Consider the following 21946-nt stretch of genomic DNA (forward strand, 5'->3'; position numbering starts at 1 on the left):
ACTCCTGCACAGTACTCATCTTACTGGATTAAATATTAGGAACTATTTTTCATTTTTACTGTAACACTGTGAGTGAAGGTCCAGTGGGTTTTCTAGGATTGACATTTTCTAGGTTGTAAAGTCAGGTTCTGGTGGCTCACACCTGTCAGCTTCTCAAAAGGCTGAGGTTCATGGTTTGAAGCCAGCCTGAACAGAAAAGTTCACGAGACTCTTATCTCTTGTTAATTCCTGAAAAAGGCAGAGGTGTGGCTCAAGTGGTAGAGCTCCAACTTGGAGTGAAAAAAAAAACAACCAAGCGATAGAGGGAGCCCAGAGTTCAAGCCTGCTACCAGCATACACGCATGCATGCATGCACCCACCCACCCACCCACCCCCACACACACAATAAATAAAAATAATAAATAAACATTCTGTCTGCATGTATTTTTGAATATTGTTTCCTTTCCCAGGCCCATTAACTTCTGTGTGTTGACTAAGTTGAATTATGTATTTCTGTCATAGAGAGCTAGAGGCCTTTGAAGGACATGCCTTACTATAGTGTTACTACTTTGCACTGCTGCAGCGGTTTAGACCAATGACCTTGCCATGGTTTGTAACCTCCTTTCCTCCCGATGCAGGTGGGAAGGTTTATGAATATGAACACTTTGCAGTTTTCACAACAATAATAATGAGGTATAACATAAAAATGTTCAAAAAAATGTGTATGCCGCGGTATACCGATACTTTATTGTGTGTGGCCAGCAACTCATGCTAGTCGAGGAATACTCAAACTTGAAACTTTTTAAAGTTTTCTTATTTAGGAATATTTTGTTTGCATCACCCACATCAAAACAAAGGAAACCAAAAATTAAAATTGAAAATTTTAAAATTTAAAACAATAAAAGCAAAAAAAATGTGTACTCTTAACTTCTTGTAAGAGAACTCTGGTTTCAAAATCATATGTTTATGTTATCAAGATGGTTGCTAGAGCAGAATCTTATTTTCTACATTTCAAAGCTTAATAATACATTTTCAAATCCTAAGCAATGTCAAGATCTCTTTTGTTTTGTACACTCTTAGAGGTGACCTTTATTATCAAGTGAATCTTATTCTTGTTATTTATATCACTATAGTATGACAATGTATTGATTGCTCCACTTTTCATTTTTGAGTCTTTGAGACACAGAGGCAAAGTAGAAATTGATTTGGTATTCAAGATATTATTGGATATTAGTGTTGGGTTCCTAGAGCTGTCTGGGTCTGGATAGAGACTAGCAGTTTTCCTTTTTCAAAAATACTTCTTCTAAAATACATTCTTACAAGGTGATCAGGTCCAGCACAGCAGTGTCTTAAACCTGTGGTTGACATCGAAGTCCCCAAACAATGGAAACAAATAAACCCCAATTTTTTCCACAGGGTTTCCTGGCTGGTTATTCCGAGGTTTTGCACGTGACAACCTGTTCTCCCCTGTGAATGGAATTCTCAATGTCAATGTGGAAGCCTGGTCAGTTGGAAAGTTGCAGTAAAATATTTCCCTCCTGAGTACAACACCTACCAGATTCTTATTTCTGAACAGTCACTGTGTTGGGGGAAAACATTTCCAAAGATGGTTGAGTTTTGTAACGTTATCCAGTGCACCTTATTATTTTATGTCTGGATTCTTCTTGGGAAGAAATTTAGGCCTCATGAGATAAACACATGAAATTATTCCTTTCTAAAGGATGTTTGAAAGCTTTTGGTCCCATATTAGTGAGCTTGGAGAGCTTTCTTTAGAAATATTTCATTGTAATTGATTAGATGGTATATCCTTATTTTATAATTCTGTGGAACAGAGTTTTGTTTGTACATGCATGTATGTGCGCGCGCATGTTTTCTTGTTCTTGCTGTTGTTGGAGGGTGTGGAGAATTTTAATTGGCCATCTTTCTCTGGAGGCAAAGTGTAAGACAACACAGGGAAAGATAAGGATGTACTGAAGCATCATAATGATTGTGAGTGTTTCTGGACCCTTCATAAAGCTTTCTTTGTGGTGTTAAAAATCTAAATGTGTGTAAATGTATCACTTTCCAAACTAGGAAGAAATAGTCTTTTGAGTACTATTTACTACCTCAAACACTTTTGAATTTTTCAGATTTATTAGTATATTGAAAGCATATTCATATAGTCCCTATGATGTCATCAAGGTGACCATGTTATATATTTTAACTGTCTGAGCTTGTTTCTTCACCCACAGTCCTTTTGCTGTTTAGATAATTTATTTCAGTAACAAAAACTGGAAAAGGAATCTCATGAAGTTTAGTAAGCTTATCACTTATTAGACTGTAAGAATTAAAATATATTTGGTACCTAATGTCTATATCAAATAATTTTAATTATAACAATTTCACATAAGTAATTTTACATAAATAATTTTACAAACTTAAATGTTTTCCTAAGATATTTTAAAGTGTATTTTGCAAATATTACTGACATTATGTGAATATATATTAGTTATGATACTTATTTATAATCTGATTGCTAACACCATGATTTCATATTAATCTCAGCTATATGAAAAAATATTTTAAACTTCATTTTTAACATTCTTTAAAGTTCATTGAGGATTTGTTGTTGGGGGATTTAGTTTTTTGAGTTCTAAGTATATTTTAGATATGAGACCCTTGTTGGTTGTATGGCTAGTGAAGATCTTTTCCCAATCCGTAGGCTTTTTATTGATCTTGCTAGCTATGTCTTTTGCCTTGCAAAAGCTCTGCAGTTTCATGCAATCCCATTTGTCCAACCTCTCTTTGGTTTGTTGTGCTTCTGGGTCTCTATTAAGAAAATTTCAGCCTGTGCCAAGAAGCCCTAGAGTTTCTCCTATTCCTTCCTGTAATGTTTTCATGGAGACTGCTTTTTTTTTGAGTTCTTTGATCCATTTGGAGTTGATTCTGATGCAGAGTGATATACATGGATCTAGTTTTAGTTTTCTACAAGTGTTTAACCAATTTAGCCAGCACCATTTACTGAAAAGGCTGTTTTTCTTCCATTCTATTTCTTTAGCTTCCTTGTCAAAGATTAGGTGGCTATAGGTCTGTGGGTTCATTTCTTCAGTCCTATTCCATTTGTCCTCAGGTCTGTTCTTGTGCCAGTACCAAGCTGTTTTGATTACTATGGCTTGTGGTAGTAGAGTTTGAAATTTGGAATTGATATTCCTCCAGTGCTGCTCTTTCTGCTAATGATTGTTTTTTCTATTTGGGGTCTTTTATTGTTCCATATGAAATTTGGATCGTTTCTTCTATTTCATTGAAGAATGAGGTTGGGACATTGATAGGTATCGCTCATGTGACTCATACATCTCTTCACCATGAAACTTTTGTGAAGAAAGTGTCATTCATATTTTGAAGAAGAGATAATGTACCTAATTTACAGTTAGATTTAGAGCCACAAGTCTCCAAGTTCAAGAGCAATGCTTTTTTTTTGTACTATGCAATAGCTTCTTTTCATAGTTTTACAAGAAACAGCAATTGTAAGTATCATAAGCTATAATAATGTTAATTATGGATGTAAGATACAGTGAGACCCTACGGTTATTTCATGTTTCAAATAAGTAGACTGAGGGGAATAATGAAAATACAATTGGCAGAATGATTATGGGTATAATTATTGTGAATAATTTTAGTGTGTATTTTTATCAGAAATTAAGGTTTTCATTTCTGTGGTACTTTTTAGGTATGCCCATGATTGTTGAGATAACAATAGACCATTTTGGTATTATCTCTGGAGTTGTTAAGGGAGTATATGAATGACTGAGATCAGAATTCAGCTTGGAAATGGATTCTGAGTTCCATATGAATAATTTGTAGAGTTGTAAGGTGATAGTATTGGCAGTCCAAAAATTAGCTCTCAAATTTACCACACAATATGTACTACCAAGAGGGTACTGCTGGAGCCATATGTGTGAAGGACATATCTTTGTTTTTGACCATCTACTGCACATCCTTCCTTTGTTCTAAAGTTACAGATTAGAACAGCACCACAGCCCTTCAGGCAAACACAGGGTCCCTTTGTGGAGATGGTCAGGTCTGCAGCTACTGCTGGACATAAGTAAATCTCATTAGCATGACAAATGGAATTGATAAATTTGTGAATGCACTTGATAAAAAAACACATTAAATCTACTGCTTCATACAATTTATATATCAAAGAAAAAGCATGGTGGTATTTTTTCCATGATGGGAGTAGAACATTACACACAAAGGGGCATTCAAAAAGTGACATTCCTCTTATTTTTTTTTTTTTGTGCCAGTAACTGAAGCTTGAACTCTGGGCCTGCCTTCTGTTCTTGCTTACCATTTTAGCCTAAGGCCGCTGCTCTACCACTTGAGCCACACATCCTCTTCTGGCTTTTTGCTAGTTGATTGGGGAAGAGTCTTGGGTTTATCTGCCTGGGCTGGCTTCAAACTGGGATCCTTAGATCTCAGCCTCCTGAGAAGTTAGGATTACAGACAAGAGCCATTGGCACCCAGCAAAAATGTGAGAACTTCTTCATTGGATTGTAATGTACACACAAAACACTGTAGTGTTTATTGTCTGCAACATGAGTGTGAAGGTAAGAAAACACACCATGGTTATGCCCTAAGCCATAAACACATCACTCATCTCCAAGTTTCCTCCAAATCTTTCTATTAATTGTTTTTTTCAATGTTATCATTTTCTTTCTTATGATACTTAAGATTTATTTTCTAGCAAATCCTTAAGTGTGTAACACACCATTGTTATCTATGGACACTATGGCAATGAAGTAGATCTTTAGGATTCATTCATCTTTTGTAAAAGGCAAAAGATTATAAGATCTGAAGAGAAACCAGAGTATTCATTCATCTTTTGTAACTGAAACTTTGTATCCTTTCATGAATACCCTGCCAACTCCTGGGCATGAGTTTGCCTGAAATAGCTTCTTCATAGAAGGAATACAGTATCATAGCTATCCTTTTGGGTCTGCCTTGTTTTACTTAGCATTATGTCTACTGAGTTTATCTAAGCTGTAACACATAGCAGGTTCTCTTGTTTAAAAGTGTGAGTAATATTCCACTATGTTTCTATATATTGTCTTTATCCATGCACCTGTCAAAGGACATCTGCATCCATATTTAGGCTATTGAGAGTAACCAGCATTGCAATGGATCCTGAGCCTTCTTTCAATTCTCTTGGATCTATTTCCATAGGTATCACATGCATATGAGATTGCCAGATCGTATCCTATTTCTATTTTCATTAGTTGAGGAATCTCCACAATGACTTCACCAAATGTTCCCATTGACAGCATACAAAGGTTGCAGTTTCTCCATATATTCACTAATCAGTGCCTAGTTATTTTTCTCATCATAGCTATTCTAAAAAGTAAGAGGTATTCTCGTATTTTGGTTTTGATTCTTTACTTCGCTTCTGATAAGTGATGCTTAACACTTTTAGTGGTGAGCCTAACCTTTCTATAAAGTCACCTTTCTAGCACACATCCCAGAACACACATGTTAATAATCACGTTAATAGCTAGAAATAATGTAATTCTTCCAATTAAGACTTTTAGCCTAGCTCAAAATCAAACTCGATTTTAAGCTACTTAGAATTAAGCTACCATTCTTCCTGAAAACCAGTGGTTTTGGAGAGGAATCTAGGTAGGTCTGTGACAGAACTTGAGAGCCAGGATCCTAAATCTCTGATGCCAGATTTTATATAATGCTTGCCTTCAAATACGGTTGGAGAATAAAGTTGGATTTTGAATTAAAATCACAAGTATTTGAGGATGAATATTTTTACTAAAATAGGAACTTAGACTCAGTCAGTTTTGGAAGGTATAGTTTAATCATGAAAAACAATTTACTGATTTGAAGCAGTGTACATAGTACTTATTTATAAAACAGCCTTGAATATTTCACAGGTTGTATGACTTAAAAGTAAATTTAAAGGCATGTCTTTCCATGTTATTTCAGTGCCTAGAAACGAATTCCTGTAAAATAATACTATTTTTGCCCTTGGCCCTTAGGTGAATTTTTCTTAATAGCAAATGATGGACAATTCACTCTAAATTAGTTTCTCTATTGCATATTATTGGGTGAGAACATACTTTCCCTTGGCAGGAGTGAATCTACCTTGTATAACCTTCTAAAATCAAGGATTGTGTTCATAAACTGCACTGTTGATGTTTATAGCATCACCTTAGTACAACTACTTAAGGATAATTTTTAAAAAATAACAAAAATGGAAAGAAAACCATATCAACTGGTATTTCCATATATTAACCAGAGTTGACATATTACTCCTTAAACTTCTGTTTTAAATTTCTTCCCATGAAATTAGTGTTGCTCAAGTCAATGCCTTATAGAATATTACAATGAATAGAAATGTGCATATATATCACATTATGGTCAAAGTAATATTTAATATGTGCTGCTCAGGGGAGTGGCTGTTGAAATCACTTTACTAGGTTCAACTTCAAAAGCAATTCTTAGAACTGTGTTGCTTAGGTTGTGTATGCATTTAACACAAAATAACTCAATAGCAGGTTTTTATACAATACTTTTATTTGCATTTTTGCTATGCTATAATAAAATAGTTGAGAATTCACTCAATTACTTGTTTCTAGCATAATCTTTGTGTAAGACTGAAAATAAAAGAAGAAAAACTTTTAAGGGATTTACAGGAAGCATGATTCTTCTGATTTTTTTCACTTGTAAAATTTATGTTTTTGGATGACAGCAATGTATTTTACTTAGCAAGAAAAATTAATTTTATAGAGAATAAGTAGCAGAGTTATAAATCTACATTAGGAATTGAATTGGGGCTCATTCTTAGAATTGGTGATAATTCTTTTATCATCGCTCGTTATAATGTAATTAAAGTGTTCCATGCGTTTTCTTGAGATAGTCCAGTAGCTTGAACTTTTTTTGTTGGTTATGGGCTTGAAGTCAGGGTCTGGGTGCTGTTCCTAAGCTGTTTTTGCTTATGACTAGCACTCTACTACTTAGCCACAGCTCCACTCCCAAGTTTTTAGTTAATTGGAGATTAGAATCTCATGAGGCTGGCTTCAAACTGGGCTCCTTGGATCTCAGCCTCCTGAGTAGCTAGGGTTACAGGTGTGAGCCCCTGGGGCCAGGCTGAATTTTTTTTTTCAAGTAGTGTACTTCTAGGATGTTGATTCCTTTTCTTCTATGACCTGTATGTTAGGCATATGCTAAATTTTGGACAAGTAAAACTCACATAAATAATTAAATGTTTAATATATGATATTAGAGGCATGGTGCTCTTAGTTTTAGCATACTCATGCTCAGTCAAGCATATTATTTGTAATGCATTTTTGCTCAACTGATGATGTTGGCTTAATGGATGTTGTTACTGGAACCCATTGTGCTTTAAGATTAGACAGAAAGACAGAATTTTAACTCATAGAAACGCAAGACTATGCATTGACAGTACTCTAGTCACTGTGACCTGGATTTAGGGCACATGAGTTCTGTTTGCTGAATATTTGTTGTGACACAAGTATTCTTTTTTCTTTTTTTGCCTTGGCACTGTCCCTGAGCCTCTCTGTGCTCAAGGCTAGCACTATACCATGAGCCTCAGTGCCACTTCTGGCTTTTTCTGTTTATGTGGTACTGAGGAACCCAGGGCTTCATGCATGCTAGACAAGCACGCATTCTACCACTATGTGTGGCACAAGTATTCTTATAACATGTATTCTTGATATGTGTTTGATTTGTGCCTGTTAAGTGAATGTATGGACTAAAAATCCAGGGAAATTTGTGCATTTAAGTTTCTGTGTTAAGTAAGTTCAGTGAGCCTACTTTCTCCCTAGGGATAGGAAATGAACCTGTTTTAAACCTCTTAAAAAATACCTCCCCCACTTCTTAGAACATGGCTACTTACGACTTTGAGCCATTTTAGTAGACTGAATCTGCCAAGCTAAGATTCCAATTTCCAAATAAATAACAAGAATAAATTAGATCATTTATAGTTAAACTGAATATAAGAGCCAAGATATTCATGTATTCTATAAGCAAGTAATGTGAATTTGACATTTTGAAGTTATGCCTACACCTGAGAGTCAATATCTTTCATCCTCTCTTAGAAAAATATTCAAGGAAGTATTTTATGTTAACTTAATTCTTGACTCTTCATATTTTAGGGGATTTATTGGGTGTTGTTTATTCCATTCATAATGAAGAAAATGTGAATTATACTGATAAAGTAGAGTTCTTAAAAATTCAGTGTCTTTCAGACTTTGCAATCATATGACTAGACAAAACAAATAAGTTTAAATTTAGATTTTTAGTATTTACTTTTGGTAATGCTTTAAGAAAAGCATAATCAATAGATTATAACAAAATTAGTGACAACAAAACTGGACAACTCAAAATATAAAAGAGGTATAATTGTATGCTAAAACATATAAATATTAAGTGTTAAAATATTGGACTTTTTACATTTACATTGTTAGCAGTATTTAACAATTTTTTATTTTATTCTGTATCAGCAAAATTGACAGAAAAATTTAGCTACAAAGTCTATAGCATTCATATTATCACAAGAGAGAGTAGAGCCATGCCTGTTGTCCAATGGAATTGTCTGACAAATATAGTCATATAGACATTTGGACATAACTGACTTTTTAATCTATAAATTATCATCTTTTCACGTATCCATGTATGGATCTATCATATATCTGTTTATCACTCAATCGTTTCTATTATCACTTTATCATTTATGTATGTATGTGTCTATCAATATCTGTCATCTCTATCATCTATTTATATACTTGTATACGTTTGTAATATCATCTAACTACCAACTATTTGTATACCTGTGTACATATGTTTGTTTGTATGTATGCATTTATTATTTGTTTTATCTGTCACCTTTTATTTATTCATATACTCATGTATGTATTTGTAATATATCTGTCTATTGCTCAAATTTTCTATCATTGAACTATCATCTATTTATCTATTTATATACCAGTGTATATATGTTTCTGTCAATTTGTCTCTCTCATCTGTTTTTTTTGTACTTTTTTTATTGTAAAAATACTGTACAGAGAGGTTACAGAGCAAGGTAGTGAGTACATTTCCTCTTGAGCATTGTTGCCTCCTCTGTTTCCCCGCTATCATCCCTTCCCTCCCACATCCACAACTACCCCCTCACCAAAGTTGTAAAGTTCATTTTCAACATAGTGTCTTGTACATCTCATTGTTACAGTGGGTCAACCTGTATCCCTATTTAAGCATTTTGTTTTTTCCCTTCCCCTCCCCAAATTAGAGAAGTGTATATACAAGATGCAGGGCACCGATATCAAATACAGTGAAAAAAGGGGTTATACCGTGGGGGAGGAACAAAACAAAGGAACAAAAACATCAGGTGGTATATTATTAATACATTAGAAACAATAGCAAGAAAGAAAAAAAATATTTGCGTCCCTATCTTGGGGTTCATTTCACTTAACATTATCTTATATGGTCATATCTCTCATCTGTTTTTTTCTAAATCATCTATACACTTGTGTATAAATATCATCTATCATCTATTTATATACCAGTGTATTATGTATGTATGTATGCATGTATGTATGTATCTATCTATCCACCTACCTATATCTCTCACTAGAGCAAATAAATTAGAATCTACCCAACATGGTTTCCCAGCAAATTTTATAGATGATAAACTGCACAGTGTCATCACTGGATTTTACCAGAAGCATCAACTTTGGGTGGGCTGCATATGAAGACCACTTTTGCTCATAAATATACACTATATATGTATGTCTGTACTTAGGACAAGGTGGTGGAAAGAAGCTTAGCCATCATGTGAGAAATGGGGTACAAGCCAGACGAGGTCAAACGGAACACAATTTTTAAGACATGGGTTAGTGGAGGATATGGTTAACTAGTTTTTCTTTGTTGTTACAGTGGGGCGAATTCTTAGCTTCAAAGACTCATTAAAGTAGCTTCAATTTAAGGAAAAAATATTCTTCTTGAGGGACTGAAATTCCCCTGTGCATAACATCTCAGTGGTTCTGTTAATTAATTCAGATAGAAACAGCATTGAAGAAATCACCAGACCTTATTACTGGGTATAAGTCATTTTGCTGTTGTACAGATGGCAGAATTTTCTTTTGAATAATAACATTTGTATTAGTCATATTTCAGTTGTAATATTATAGTCTTGAGAAGAAAGACAGAGCTGTTTACATACCTGTAGTTTTTAAAACTGGAAATCCAAAAGGAAATAAAAACATTTCCTTTTGCAACTTCTTTGCAACTTCTCTATTATCTCAAGTATTCTAGTAAAAATCTAGTAGCTCATAATCTTCACTGTTAATCCATATGTTTATTATAGTGATGTGATTTTTTTGAGAAGTAATTTGTAAGTAGTTTAGGCTGTGGCAATTTCTAACCCTTGCATAGAATGTGTCAGTCATTTTTAAAAAGGCCATTTCAGTAGTTATTGTAGTATTATAATATTTGCCTTTTATCTTTCTAATATATTTCCAAGGAAAAACAGGAACAGAAACTAAGAAACTGAAATACATGGATTTGTATACATTTCTTTTGTAAGTTTTCTTATCTCCCATACCTGTCTTCTGTGAAATTTTGTGTGGCCTGCATACCTATAAGCCTAATATACTTGGTCAGCAGTTAGCTGGCTACATAGCTTCTGATGGGCAGGCATGCTTTACTAAGAAGCTATTGTTGTAACTAGAGATCCAGGGCAAGAACAATTTCCTTGATTTAGTTTAGTATATCAAATGTGAAAAAGCCACTTGCTCATTTGTTTTCCTAATATGTCAAATAATAAAATGGGCTCATAAATTGATATGTCCTAAGTTAGAACTTTTAATGTTTTTTTTTATAGTTTTGGTAATTCTTTGCTTTTCTGCTGATACCAGAGCTTGAACTCAGGACCTGGGTGTTTTCCCTTAGCTTTTTTGCTCAAGGCTGGTACTCTGCCATTTGATCCACAACTCCACTTCTGGCTTTTTGATGGTTAATTGGAGATAAGTCTTGTGGACTTTTCCCAGAAAGTCTTAAAAAAGCAGTCCTGAGATTTCAGCCTCCTGAGTACTTAGCATTACAGGGTGAGCCACTGGGGCCCAGCTTAAAGTTATTTTCCTATCTCTCTATATTACATCTCTATGCCATGCTTTATTGTTAATTAGAAAAAATATAGACCAGAGAAAAATTATAGAAGATGCAGTATAGTTCAGAAGAGGACTTGTTTTTAACACATCAGTTCAGCTAATGCAATTTTAACTTAGCCCATTAGATGGCAGGATGTAGCTTGGTATGGAGAGCAGAATGGAGGGAGAATTAACCCAATTCTCTGTATGTATCTGTGTGTTGAGAAGGTAGCTCTTCTATGTATGAAGTACATTTGTTGCACATGCTCACTCATTCCAGTGGTTCAGGTTATAAGTAACCTGTATGACACAGGTGTCTCCGTCTGGGATGCAGACACTCAAGATGATAATACGGTTTAACCCTTTACTTCATAGTGTGGAGAAATAATATGCTAAGTGATACATTCTCTACCTTAATGACATTGCCATTTTTTTCTTTTCCCACTCTCCAGGTGACTTGGATTATTACTGGCTGGATCCTGCCACGTGGCATAGTCGGGAGGCCTCACCTATTAGTTCGGTAAGCTTTCTAGGAAGTGAGTGCAGCCTATGTGTGCACTGTCCTTTGCCCCATGCTGATCAATACTAATCGTATTCTACTGCATTATTCATTTTATGAGAACAAATAGCAATTCGATTTGACAGCTTTGAACACAGGAGTAAGTATTACTAAATAATGCACATTTTTAATTAAGCACACATCATTGTTGTTTTTTTCCCACAGTGAAATCTTTTCTAATGAAGTCTTTTAGAAAATGCCTTTTTTCTGTTTTTCTCTCATACATGGAATTTTTAAATATAAATATAGAAACATCTACATAGTCATATGTATATGCACACAAATATACTGACTAAAGTATGGTCTGTGCAAGGGAAAATTCCAGTTGTGTAGCTTCTTTGCACAACTTAGTCTAAAAGAATGAATACCGGAATACCAGAGATCTGGGGTGTCAGTGGGAGGAGTGAGGTTAAGGGGAGGGGTGTAGATGAATGAAGAGAAGAATAGTGGGCAAGTGTAGTCATAATAGTAAGTGTACATATGTGAAAATGGAACTAGGAAAATTGAGAGTGGTGGGGTTGGGAGAGGTGGGGGTGAGTGATGGAAGGGATGGCATTTATCAAGATGCATTGTGCTTATGAATTCACATTTTGCATTGGAACCCCTTTGTACAAAGTTAATAAAAAATCTTAGTAAAGAAAATGGATTTCTTGAATCGTGACAAAAGGGAAATAAGGATAGAATTATTAACTCTATCAGAAAAGAAATTATATCCTTATAATTTGTAATTAATTTAGGGGGCCTTTTGTATTTAAGAGCATTCATTAATGTTTAGAGTTAAGTTCCTATCCAGCTAGCAGAAATCAATGTTCCGTCTAATGATAATTTGTAAGATTTTTTTTCAGATGTTGTGACATTTTTGCAGATGAAAATTAAAATTAAACTTCAGCTAGCAACTTGGCTCTCAACAAGTTGATAGAGGCCCTGAATTCAAACCACACTACTTCCAAAAAATATAGAAACAAGAAACAAAATCCTGGGCCATTAATGACCATTCATGCCTGGAATCCTACTGTTCAGGAGTCTGAGGCCTATAGGGTCTTGGGTCAAAACCAGCCTGGGACAAATCTATGACAATCCACTTTTAATTAACTAGTAAAAAGCAGGCCTAGTGATATTGCTCAAATGATATAGTACCACTTGAACCAGAAAGCTGAGCAAGCACAGTTTCTGAATTTAAACCTTGGTCCTAGACAAAATAACAACAATAACAACAAAAGCAGCTCTGTGTACCAGTGGCTTCTACCTGTAATCCTATATACTCAGGAGGCTGCCATCTAAGGACTGTGATTTAAAGCCAGCTTGGGCAGGAAAGTCCTTGAGATGCTTATCTCTAATTAACCACAACAAAGCTGGAAATGGAACTGTGGCTCAGGTGGTTGAGTGTCAACCTTGAGAGAAACAAATGAATGGACAGAGTTTAGGCCCTGAGTTCAAGTCTCAGCACACACACACATACACACACACACGCACACACACACTCAAGTCTCAGTACACACACACACACACACACACACACACACACACATACACACACATACACACAGAGTCTAGGTTGGGATTCCCCAGAATTTTCCTGGATAATAAATCTTTATCCCTGGTGCTGAGGAAATATGCTATGTGGGTAGCCAAATACTCTCTTTCTCTTCCCATTTAAAACTTTTTCATAGGCATTTCATGGGCATTGTGGAAAGGAATTTACAACCTCTCAACTTCCTCCCCAAAAAAAACATCCCCATCATTTTATTCTTTATCAGAGAAGTCCCAGAGAAAAGAGAGAGAAGATGCAGTTCATTAGGCTGGGTTAGGTAGAATGGTAGATCACATAGCGCTCATGTCCTACTGGACCAAACTTTTTTTTTTTACAATCCTGGGGCTTGAACTCAGGACCTGGGCACTGTCCCTGAGCTTCTTTTGCTCAAGGATAGCACTCTACCACTTGAGCTACAGCGCCACTTCTGTGCATGTGGTACTGAAGAATCAAACCAGGGCTTCATGCCTGTAAGGCAAGCACTCTACCACTGAGTCACATTCCCAGCCCAATGGACCAAATCTTTTGAGGCACTAGAGGAGAAATCTCAGCAGCTTTCTTCATCTTCTCACAGTAACATGAAAGACAATGCTGGAAATTAAAATAGCAGAATTTTGGCCTCCAGTAAAGACAAATGAGGTTGCCCTTCATGCAGCCTGCACCCCAAAAAACTGTCTGAGTCTATGCTAGCGTCAGGTTTAGTGATGGATAAAACCAGCATGGACTTTTTTGGTGATATTTACAAGAAAATGATGATGGTCTGTTCAAAGTGAAGGGTCATGTGATTTTTCATTTTTCTTGTCTAGTGTTCTTTTGTATTGTGAAAAATAAGGTATGTCAGTCAGGGGCTGATGGCTTATGCTTGTAATACTAGCTACTCGGGTGGCTGAGATCATAGAATCATAGTTTAAAGCCAGGATAGGTAGGAAAATCTATGAGACTCTTATTTCCATTTAAGCATCAAAAAGCCAGTGGAGGTGTGGCACAAGTGGTAGAATGCCTGGCTTGAGTGAGAAAGTTAAGGGACGGCACCCAGGCTCTGCCAGCATACATGTAAAAAAATTTTCCTTATTGCCTATAACATTATTCTCTCTTGTCTCCCCTTCTCCCAGTCTTCTTCTCTAATAGTCCCTCTTCTATTTTCATGTTTTCCCTATTTTCTCTTTAGATTGCAAAATATGAGAAAACAAAAAGCTTTATTAAATAATGTCTACTATATATCTAAATGAAATTGAGATGCACAGGTGCTCCTCATTTTATGTTGTGGTAACATTTTGATAAATATATTGCTTACTTAAAATATTGTTGGTTGAATAAACCTAAGTTACAGAATGCAGTTGTTTAGCAGCTCTCCTGTGTTGGGTATAGGCTTTCTATTGGTGACCGATCGCACAGTATCCTGGGAGCTGTGATGCCAACTGCTCACCAGCAACCTCACATAGGAGCACAAAACCAAGTTATCACCAACCAAGACAAAAGATAAAAAAATGAAAATTCAAAGTGTGGCTTCTACTCAATGTGTAACACTTTTGCACTACTATAAAGGGCAAAAAATATTATAAGATAAACCATTGTGATTTGCAACCCATTTGGCTAAGGATTCCATTGACATGAACAACTCAAACTACAGAACCATTTTTCTTTATGTAAACAGAAATATTTTCAAATGTCAATGAACTTCATTTTTAAACCATTTTAACACATGTACTTAGGCGACACTTACTTTAGCATAAGTGTCATTTAGCCTAAGTGTCATTCTCAAATAAAATAAACTAAATGAAAAATGTTACAGACCAATGATTGTGTTCACTAGAATAAAGAATTTCCTATGGAACATTTTTTTTTGATGCCTGTACTGAGACTTGAACTCAAGTCCTGAGTACTGGTCCTTAGCTTTTTATTCAAGGCAAGTGCTCTACCATTTGAGCCACAACTCCATTTCTGGAAACAAGAGTCTCATGGACTTTCTTGCCTAGTTTTGAATTGTGATCCTCAGATCTCAGCCTCCTGAGTAGGTAGGGTTACAGGAGTGAGCCACCAGAACCAGGCTTGACATATTTTTATAAGTATAAATTAAAATTGTACTAATAGGTTTCATTATGATATTTATGTATTGTGTATATCTTAGAGTTATTTATTAAACACATTTTACAAAGGAAGGGTGGGCCATATTTTTTAATTCCAAATGTTCTTAAGGATATCAAAAAAGTTAAAATCAGCATCATCTGATCAGACTTTTAAATACTAGGTGACTATCAAGTATTGTACTAATAGAATTTTTAAAAAGATACACCCATCCCTTGATTTCCTACGGAGTATCTTAACAAATAAAATTGTATCATGCTACAACTAATGATGGTGTGTCTATAGGAAAGAAAGCAAGTTCTTTACTTTTTAAACTTTGTATTTTAATAGCATCCTGTAACGTGGCAACCGTCTAAAGAGGGTGATCGGTTAATTGGACGTGTTATTCTTAACAAAAGAACAACCATGCCCAAAGAATCAGGTGCATTACTGGGACTTAAAGTAAGTATGATGGGGCTGGGAAGGTGGCTCAGTGGTAGAGTGCTTGCCTTGCATGCATGAGTTCGATTCCTCAGTACCACATAAGCAGAAAAAGCTGGAAGTGGTGCTGTGGCTCAAGTGTTAGAGCGCTAGCTTTGAGATGAAGAGCTGAGGGTCAGCGCGTAGGCCCAGAGTTTAGGCCCCATGACCACCACCACCAACAACAACAACAAAAAAGTAAGTATGATGGTTTAAAATATTTCCTAATTCTCATACAAAAATGCATTCACATATATTCTGACAATGACTTTCAAGTATCTTCCTCCCTTTTTGAAGTAACATTCTTCTAATGGGTATATGATGTCCTATGTGAAGTATTTTTATTTTTGTATTTTTAAAATTTTTACTATTATTAGTAATAGTAATAGTAATAATTTTACTATTATTACTATTATTAAAATTTTTACTATTATTAAGGAGATATACAGAGGGGTTTCAATTTTAGAAGGTGAACTATGAATACAATGTATCTTGACCAATGTCAAGATATATTGGGAAAATTCAATTTTTTCTAAATATAAAGTTTAAGGGTAATTTTATATTTAAAAGATTTATGTGTGTGTGTGTGTGCATGCATTTGTGCCAGTCTTGAGGCTTGAATTCAGGCCCTGGGTGCCATCCCTGAGCATTGTGCTCAAGACTAATATTCTTACCACTTTAGCCACAGCTCCACTTCTGGCTTTCCTTTTGCTTATAAGAGTCTTATGAACCACGACCCACAGATCTCAGCCTCCTGAGTAGCTAGGATCACGTGTGTGCCACTGGAACCTGGCTTATATTTTTCACAGTTTTAATGGGAAACAGTAAAGTTGAATATTGCTTACTTTTTATGTGCTGTGCAGCTAATCATAAGACCTCAATGAGGAGATTGTTTTTTAATAACAGTTCCACATCAATTTAAAAGGGTAAGATGTGTACTGAAGATAATCTGTGTTATATAACACCAGCCTAGAAAGCTTAAGGCCCTGGATTTAAATTCCAGTACCACCAAAAACATAGGAGTGAAATGTATCTTTCAAACATAATAATTATCTTCTAATAAATATGATACATGATAGATTACAAAAAGGTTGTTCTACTTTGTAGAAAAGTATATATACATATTGGGCATATATGTGCAATTGTGAAAAGTATATACTTATGCATATATGTATGTATATACTCATAAATTCATCCTTCCATATATATCTTGAGTTATGTATGTGGAATATCCATGTTAAATCACCAGGTTTTGATTTCAGTTACTTAAATATTTTATATACTACTCTTACGTATTACAAGATTATATTGCAATTGTGTTGCAGTTTGACTTTTTCAAAACCATTGGCCATTAATCAGATAAAAACATAAGTTCAGAGCTAGGGTTGTGATTTAGCAATACAATGCTGTCTGAGTATGCACTAGGCCCTGGATTTGAAAGCCAATGCAGAAGAAAAAAAAGAGTGCAATTCATAAGCTTCATTCTATTTTATTTATTATCCTTATGAAATAATTCTTATTATCTGCATTAATAGGTTCCTAAAAACTGTAGATCAGCCTCAATATTAGTAATATTTCTTCATGTTTAGTTCGGTATGTTTGAGTCACTGCATTGAGAAAAAAATTGACCTCGAGTTTTTCAGATGGTTCAAATTTGAGATGTTATGGAATGCCAGATGAAAAGTTCTGTGAACAGCTTTGGCTTTGGGAGGCAAGAACAGGTATATTTCAGTTGAGAAGATCTTAGATGGTCAGTTGTAGACATACAGTTAGGCTATTGCCTTTACACCATGCTGATTACCAGCATGGCTTGTTCTTGCTTGAATCTTCATGACTGTGGAATGCTAATTTCTACTACACACATACAGGAGATCTAAATTGGATAGGACATTAGATCATTGTAGATATTATTCAAAACATTCAAAAAAAACTTCAGCCAGGTCCTACTGCCTGTAACTAGCTACTCAGGAAGCTGGGATCTTAGGATTGAGGTTTGAAGCCAGCCCAGGCAGGAAAGTCCATGAGACTCTGATCTCCATTTAACTACCCAAAAGGTAGAAGCAGAACTGTAGCTCAAATATTAGAGCATTAGCCTTGATCAGAAATGCTTGGGGACACTGCTCAGGTCCTGAGTTCAAATCCCAATACTGGCACCAAACCAAAAAGATAATACAATAAATAAAGAACCTAAATTAAATAGTGCCAAACACAAACAATTGTTGTTTGAATAGTAAGGCAGGGTGATTTGGCACACATTGTTATATATTATTTATCATAACTTTTTATTGTTTATTTTATCCTTCTATTGTTATTATTTATTTTATTATTATTGGTATTGTTACTTATTACATGCTAATCTAATCTCATATATAATAAAATACCTTCTTTTCTATACTGTACTACTAGTTCTTTTAATCAGGACAGTATTATGCTTCATTGAAGTCCCTATAATTTATTGTAATGGCATTATAAAATTATCTGGGCATAATTCATCAAAATAAAGTTATATGTCAGTGTGAGTCTTGGGAACTTAGACATTTTTAATTGTCCAGGTTGTTGGAGGAAAAATGACTGACTTAGGACGCCTGGGTGCTTTCATCACCAAAGTGAAGAAGGGTAGCCTTGCAGATGTTGTTGGCCATCTAAGAGCAGGTAAAGTCCTTTCTCATCTTTCATCAGTGCATTCTCTGTTCATGAGTTAGTGGATTTCAATCTGCTGTTATCTATGTATGAGAGTGAAGTCATTAATTTATTGCCAAGCATGAATTCACCTTCCTCATAGAGTTACCCATTGCACTGACTGATTGCTGTACTAAGTACAGTTTGGAGGCCATAAGAGTAGAAATCTTTCTTTAAAAAACACACTGATAAAAATAATGAGAGATTATTTTTGCAGGTCATTTCATGGTATTGCTACAAACTTCTAATCTAAAACAATTTAACTTTGTGAAAAAAATCACACGTTACAATTTCATTCTTTGGTTTCATTTTTAGCCACAACAGTTACTACAGTCTTGCCTAATTGTTCCAAAACACTTATTTAAGAGTGGAGATTTTCATACAACATGAGTGTACTGTTTTATTTTTCTAAACAGATTATGTAACAAAATGTTTGTTCATTTAAATGTGACATATATTGTACGTTTGGAGAATTGCCACTTCTTTGGTATTTGAAAATAGCACAATAGAATTAGGTAATATATCCAAATGTATCATATAAGCAGTGGCAACACAGTTTTAAATTGTTTACTTTTAGTGTTAGTTAAAATCATATTAACTTTTCTTCCCATTTATTTCACTTTAGAGTGTACTAGAAATTTTTGTTCAGAGTATCTACTTATGCATTTGTCAAGCACTTATAAAGAAATGTTACAGCACCTACCTACCAAGCATAAGGCCATGGGTTCAAACTCCAGGACTCACACATACGTGCTCAGAGGTGGCTGAGGTGTAGCATTAAGTATCAGTAACCCATAGCATACAGAAAGCATACAGCCCATAATTCCAATCTATATCCTCAAAATTTGTAGTCTTTGAGAACTTAAAAACATTCAAAGACATCTTAAGATATATATGCATATATATGTTTGATTGCTAGTATAGCAGTGCATAATTGATCCACGTGCTTTATTTTGAACAGACTTGTTAAGCAGGCATGGTGTTGGTAGAAAGCCCCAATTAGGGATTTTCCTTCAAGCAGTAGCTAGATAGCTTAGAAAATGTGCCAAGTATGATGCACTATTGTTTCTGAGAGAGATGAGTTAATGTTTCAAGAAGACTTGGTAAACTAAATCTTTTGTCTAATGACTCAAAAGTATAAAAAAGTATAAAAATCTCAAAAATATAACTAATGAAAGAAAACTTTATCCAAAGAAATCTGGCTGTGTGACAATGGCTCACAGCTGTAATCCTAGCTACTCAGGAGGCTAAAATCTGAGGATCACGTTTAACGCAGAACCAGGCAGGAAAGTCTGTGAGGCAATTATCATTAGTTAAAAAACAAAAAATCAAAAGTGGGAGTTTAATTCAAGTGGTAGTGTGCCAACTTTGAGCAAATAAAAGTAAGGGATAGAGCCCAGGACCAAGCCTCATCGTTGGCATCAAAGGGAGGAAAAAGAAAGAAAAGTAAAGACAAGAGAGAGAAAGAGGAAGGAAGGAAGCAAGGAAGGAAGGATGGAAGGACGGAAGGAAGGAAATTTTAGTGGAAGATTATAGCTAATTAAAGGACTTATTCTCTATTAAATATTTCTAAATGGTTGGTTTCATTTATTAACTAAGCTTCTGAGAACCTAAGAAATTTAAACCTGTAATTTTAATAAAGCCTCAAGGAAAAGAAAGTACGTATGTGTACTTTTCACTTTAAACAATGAATAGTTTGAAAAAGTAAGTTATTTTGTGCACTGGACTGTGTAGTCTCTTTAGTATATATTGTAATATAGGAAATTGTTGCATGAAAACGCCATTTGTTTATAAAAGCTACAGTGTTATTTTATCAGCATGCACTTCATTCACCTTTTGCAATCGTGCTTTACTCTTCCTGCAGTCCTGCCCCCCCTCAAACCTGTGCACGTCCTTGCTGCTTGATTTAACAGTCTAAAGCAGAATCCACACAGATGAGCTCCTGGTTACTAAGACCCTTCAGGGTCTCAAGGTCACTCCTTGATCAAGTCAACACTCTGTATCTTTGTCTCCTAGCATTTTCAGCCCTCTAGCTATGTCAGTCTACCTGTAGGTCTCTGGCAAGCTTGACCAGCACCTGTTACAGGCTTCCAGGTTACATTTCTGTTCTGCCTATTGAAGGCCTTTCCATCCTTCAAACCTAATCTTTTTTTGGGGGGGTCCAATCGTGGGGCCTGAACTCTGGGCCTGGGCGCTATCCCTCAGCTCTTCAGCTCAAGGCTAGCGCTCTACCACTTGAGCCACAGCACCACTTCGGGCTTTTTTCTTTTTGCTTATGTGGTGCTGAGGAATTGAACCCAGGGCCTCATGCATGCAAAGCAAGCACTCTACCACTGAGCTACCTTCCCAGCCCCAAAACCTAATCTTAAGTTGCCCCAGTGCAAACGTGTTTCCTGAGATGCCATCCTGCAGTCACTACTCCCAACCTGGCATGTCTAGGTTCTACTTTTGTGCCACAAATGAACTTCTCTCATTGCATGAAACAGGTTTTTTTAAAGTTATTTAATTTCATATTATTTCTCCACCACCATATATAAAGACAGAAAAAATACCATTTTCATTGATGTACCCTTTTGTCTAAATCTATGCCTGAAATTTTATCAGTGTATAAATAAATTTTATTAGACTACTTTCTGGATTACAAGCTATTGATCTGGGGATAAATAAATGCTTCTTAATTTAATTTGATATGAAAAGATATGCTTCCAGATTTCTATGTAGGAGCAGAACTTTACAGTGTAGTACTTACACAAAAACACTGGTTGTAATTCATTGCTAAGTAGTAAAATGAATTTGTTTGCATTCATAAATTTAAAAATATAATGGAATAGGATATATCAGGGTAAGTATTTAAACTTTTCTAGCATATATATGTATGTGCACAAACATGCACATATATATGTATGTATAATGTTATTACATATACTTATTTAAGCTATTTTTTCTTTGTTGGAAAAACTTTAAAAATTAACAGATTGTAAACTTAAGATGATTTTCTTCCTTTATTTCTTTTACCTTCTTTTCTTTTCCTTCTCTTTCCTGAACAATGATGTATACTTACATATTCCTTATTTGAAAACCTTTCCTAAATGTATCTGCTTAAATTATTAGAAGAATTGGTAATAACCCTGTTGTTATTTGGCTAGTGCTGTTTAGTATTGATAGCAAGTGAAAGCAGCACACATATTTTCCAATATTTACCTGCTATTTTTCAATGAAGGAACACCTGGAGGAAATTAAGAAGTACTTGAAAGCAACTCCCTTGTAACAATTCCTTTCTGTTGTTTTTGTAAATTTGACCTGTTCTAAAACTAAAAGATTTCATATTTGAGCCTATATATTTTACATTTTAATGATATTAATTTACTAGTATAACTCCTACTTATTTGTATCCTACTATGCCAGAAGCTAATAACAACCAACTAGCATGAACCTCAACAAATGAAGATACCGCTAAGTGTCTCTGAGGCTGGGCTACTTCAGCTGAGTCTTCCATTTGCAATTTAA

At 35.1% G+C, this 21946-nt stretch overlaps 1 protein-coding gene across 6 annotated transcripts in view; it reads left to right on the plus strand.

Annotated features, from left to right (window-relative positions):
- The window catches only part of Rims1 (regulating synaptic membrane exocytosis 1), a 197755-nt gene that overhangs the window by 17650 nt on the left and 158159 nt on the right, over positions 1-21946 (plus strand). For 3 of the 6 annotated variants that reach the window (XM_013033619.1, XM_013033620.1, XM_013033617.1), the window contains exons 2-4: positions 11579-11646; positions 15632-15742; positions 18313-18412. In XM_013033619.1, the coding sequence (XP_012889073.1) occupies positions 11579-11646; positions 15632-15742; positions 18313-18412 (279 nt within the window). Of the gene's footprint in view, positions 1-11578; positions 11647-15631; positions 15743-18312; positions 18413-21946 lie in introns of those variants that run through there. The other 3 variants (XM_013033615.1, XM_013033616.1, XM_013033618.1) reach the window with 1 other exon arrangement.

Source organism: Dipodomys ordii, unplaced genomic scaffold (assembly GCF_000151885.1).
Source record: "Dipodomys ordii isolate 6190 unplaced genomic scaffold, Dord_2.0 Scaffold172, whole genome shotgun sequence".
Taxonomy (NCBI): Eukaryota; Metazoa; Chordata; class Mammalia; order Rodentia; family Heteromyidae; genus Dipodomys; species Dipodomys ordii.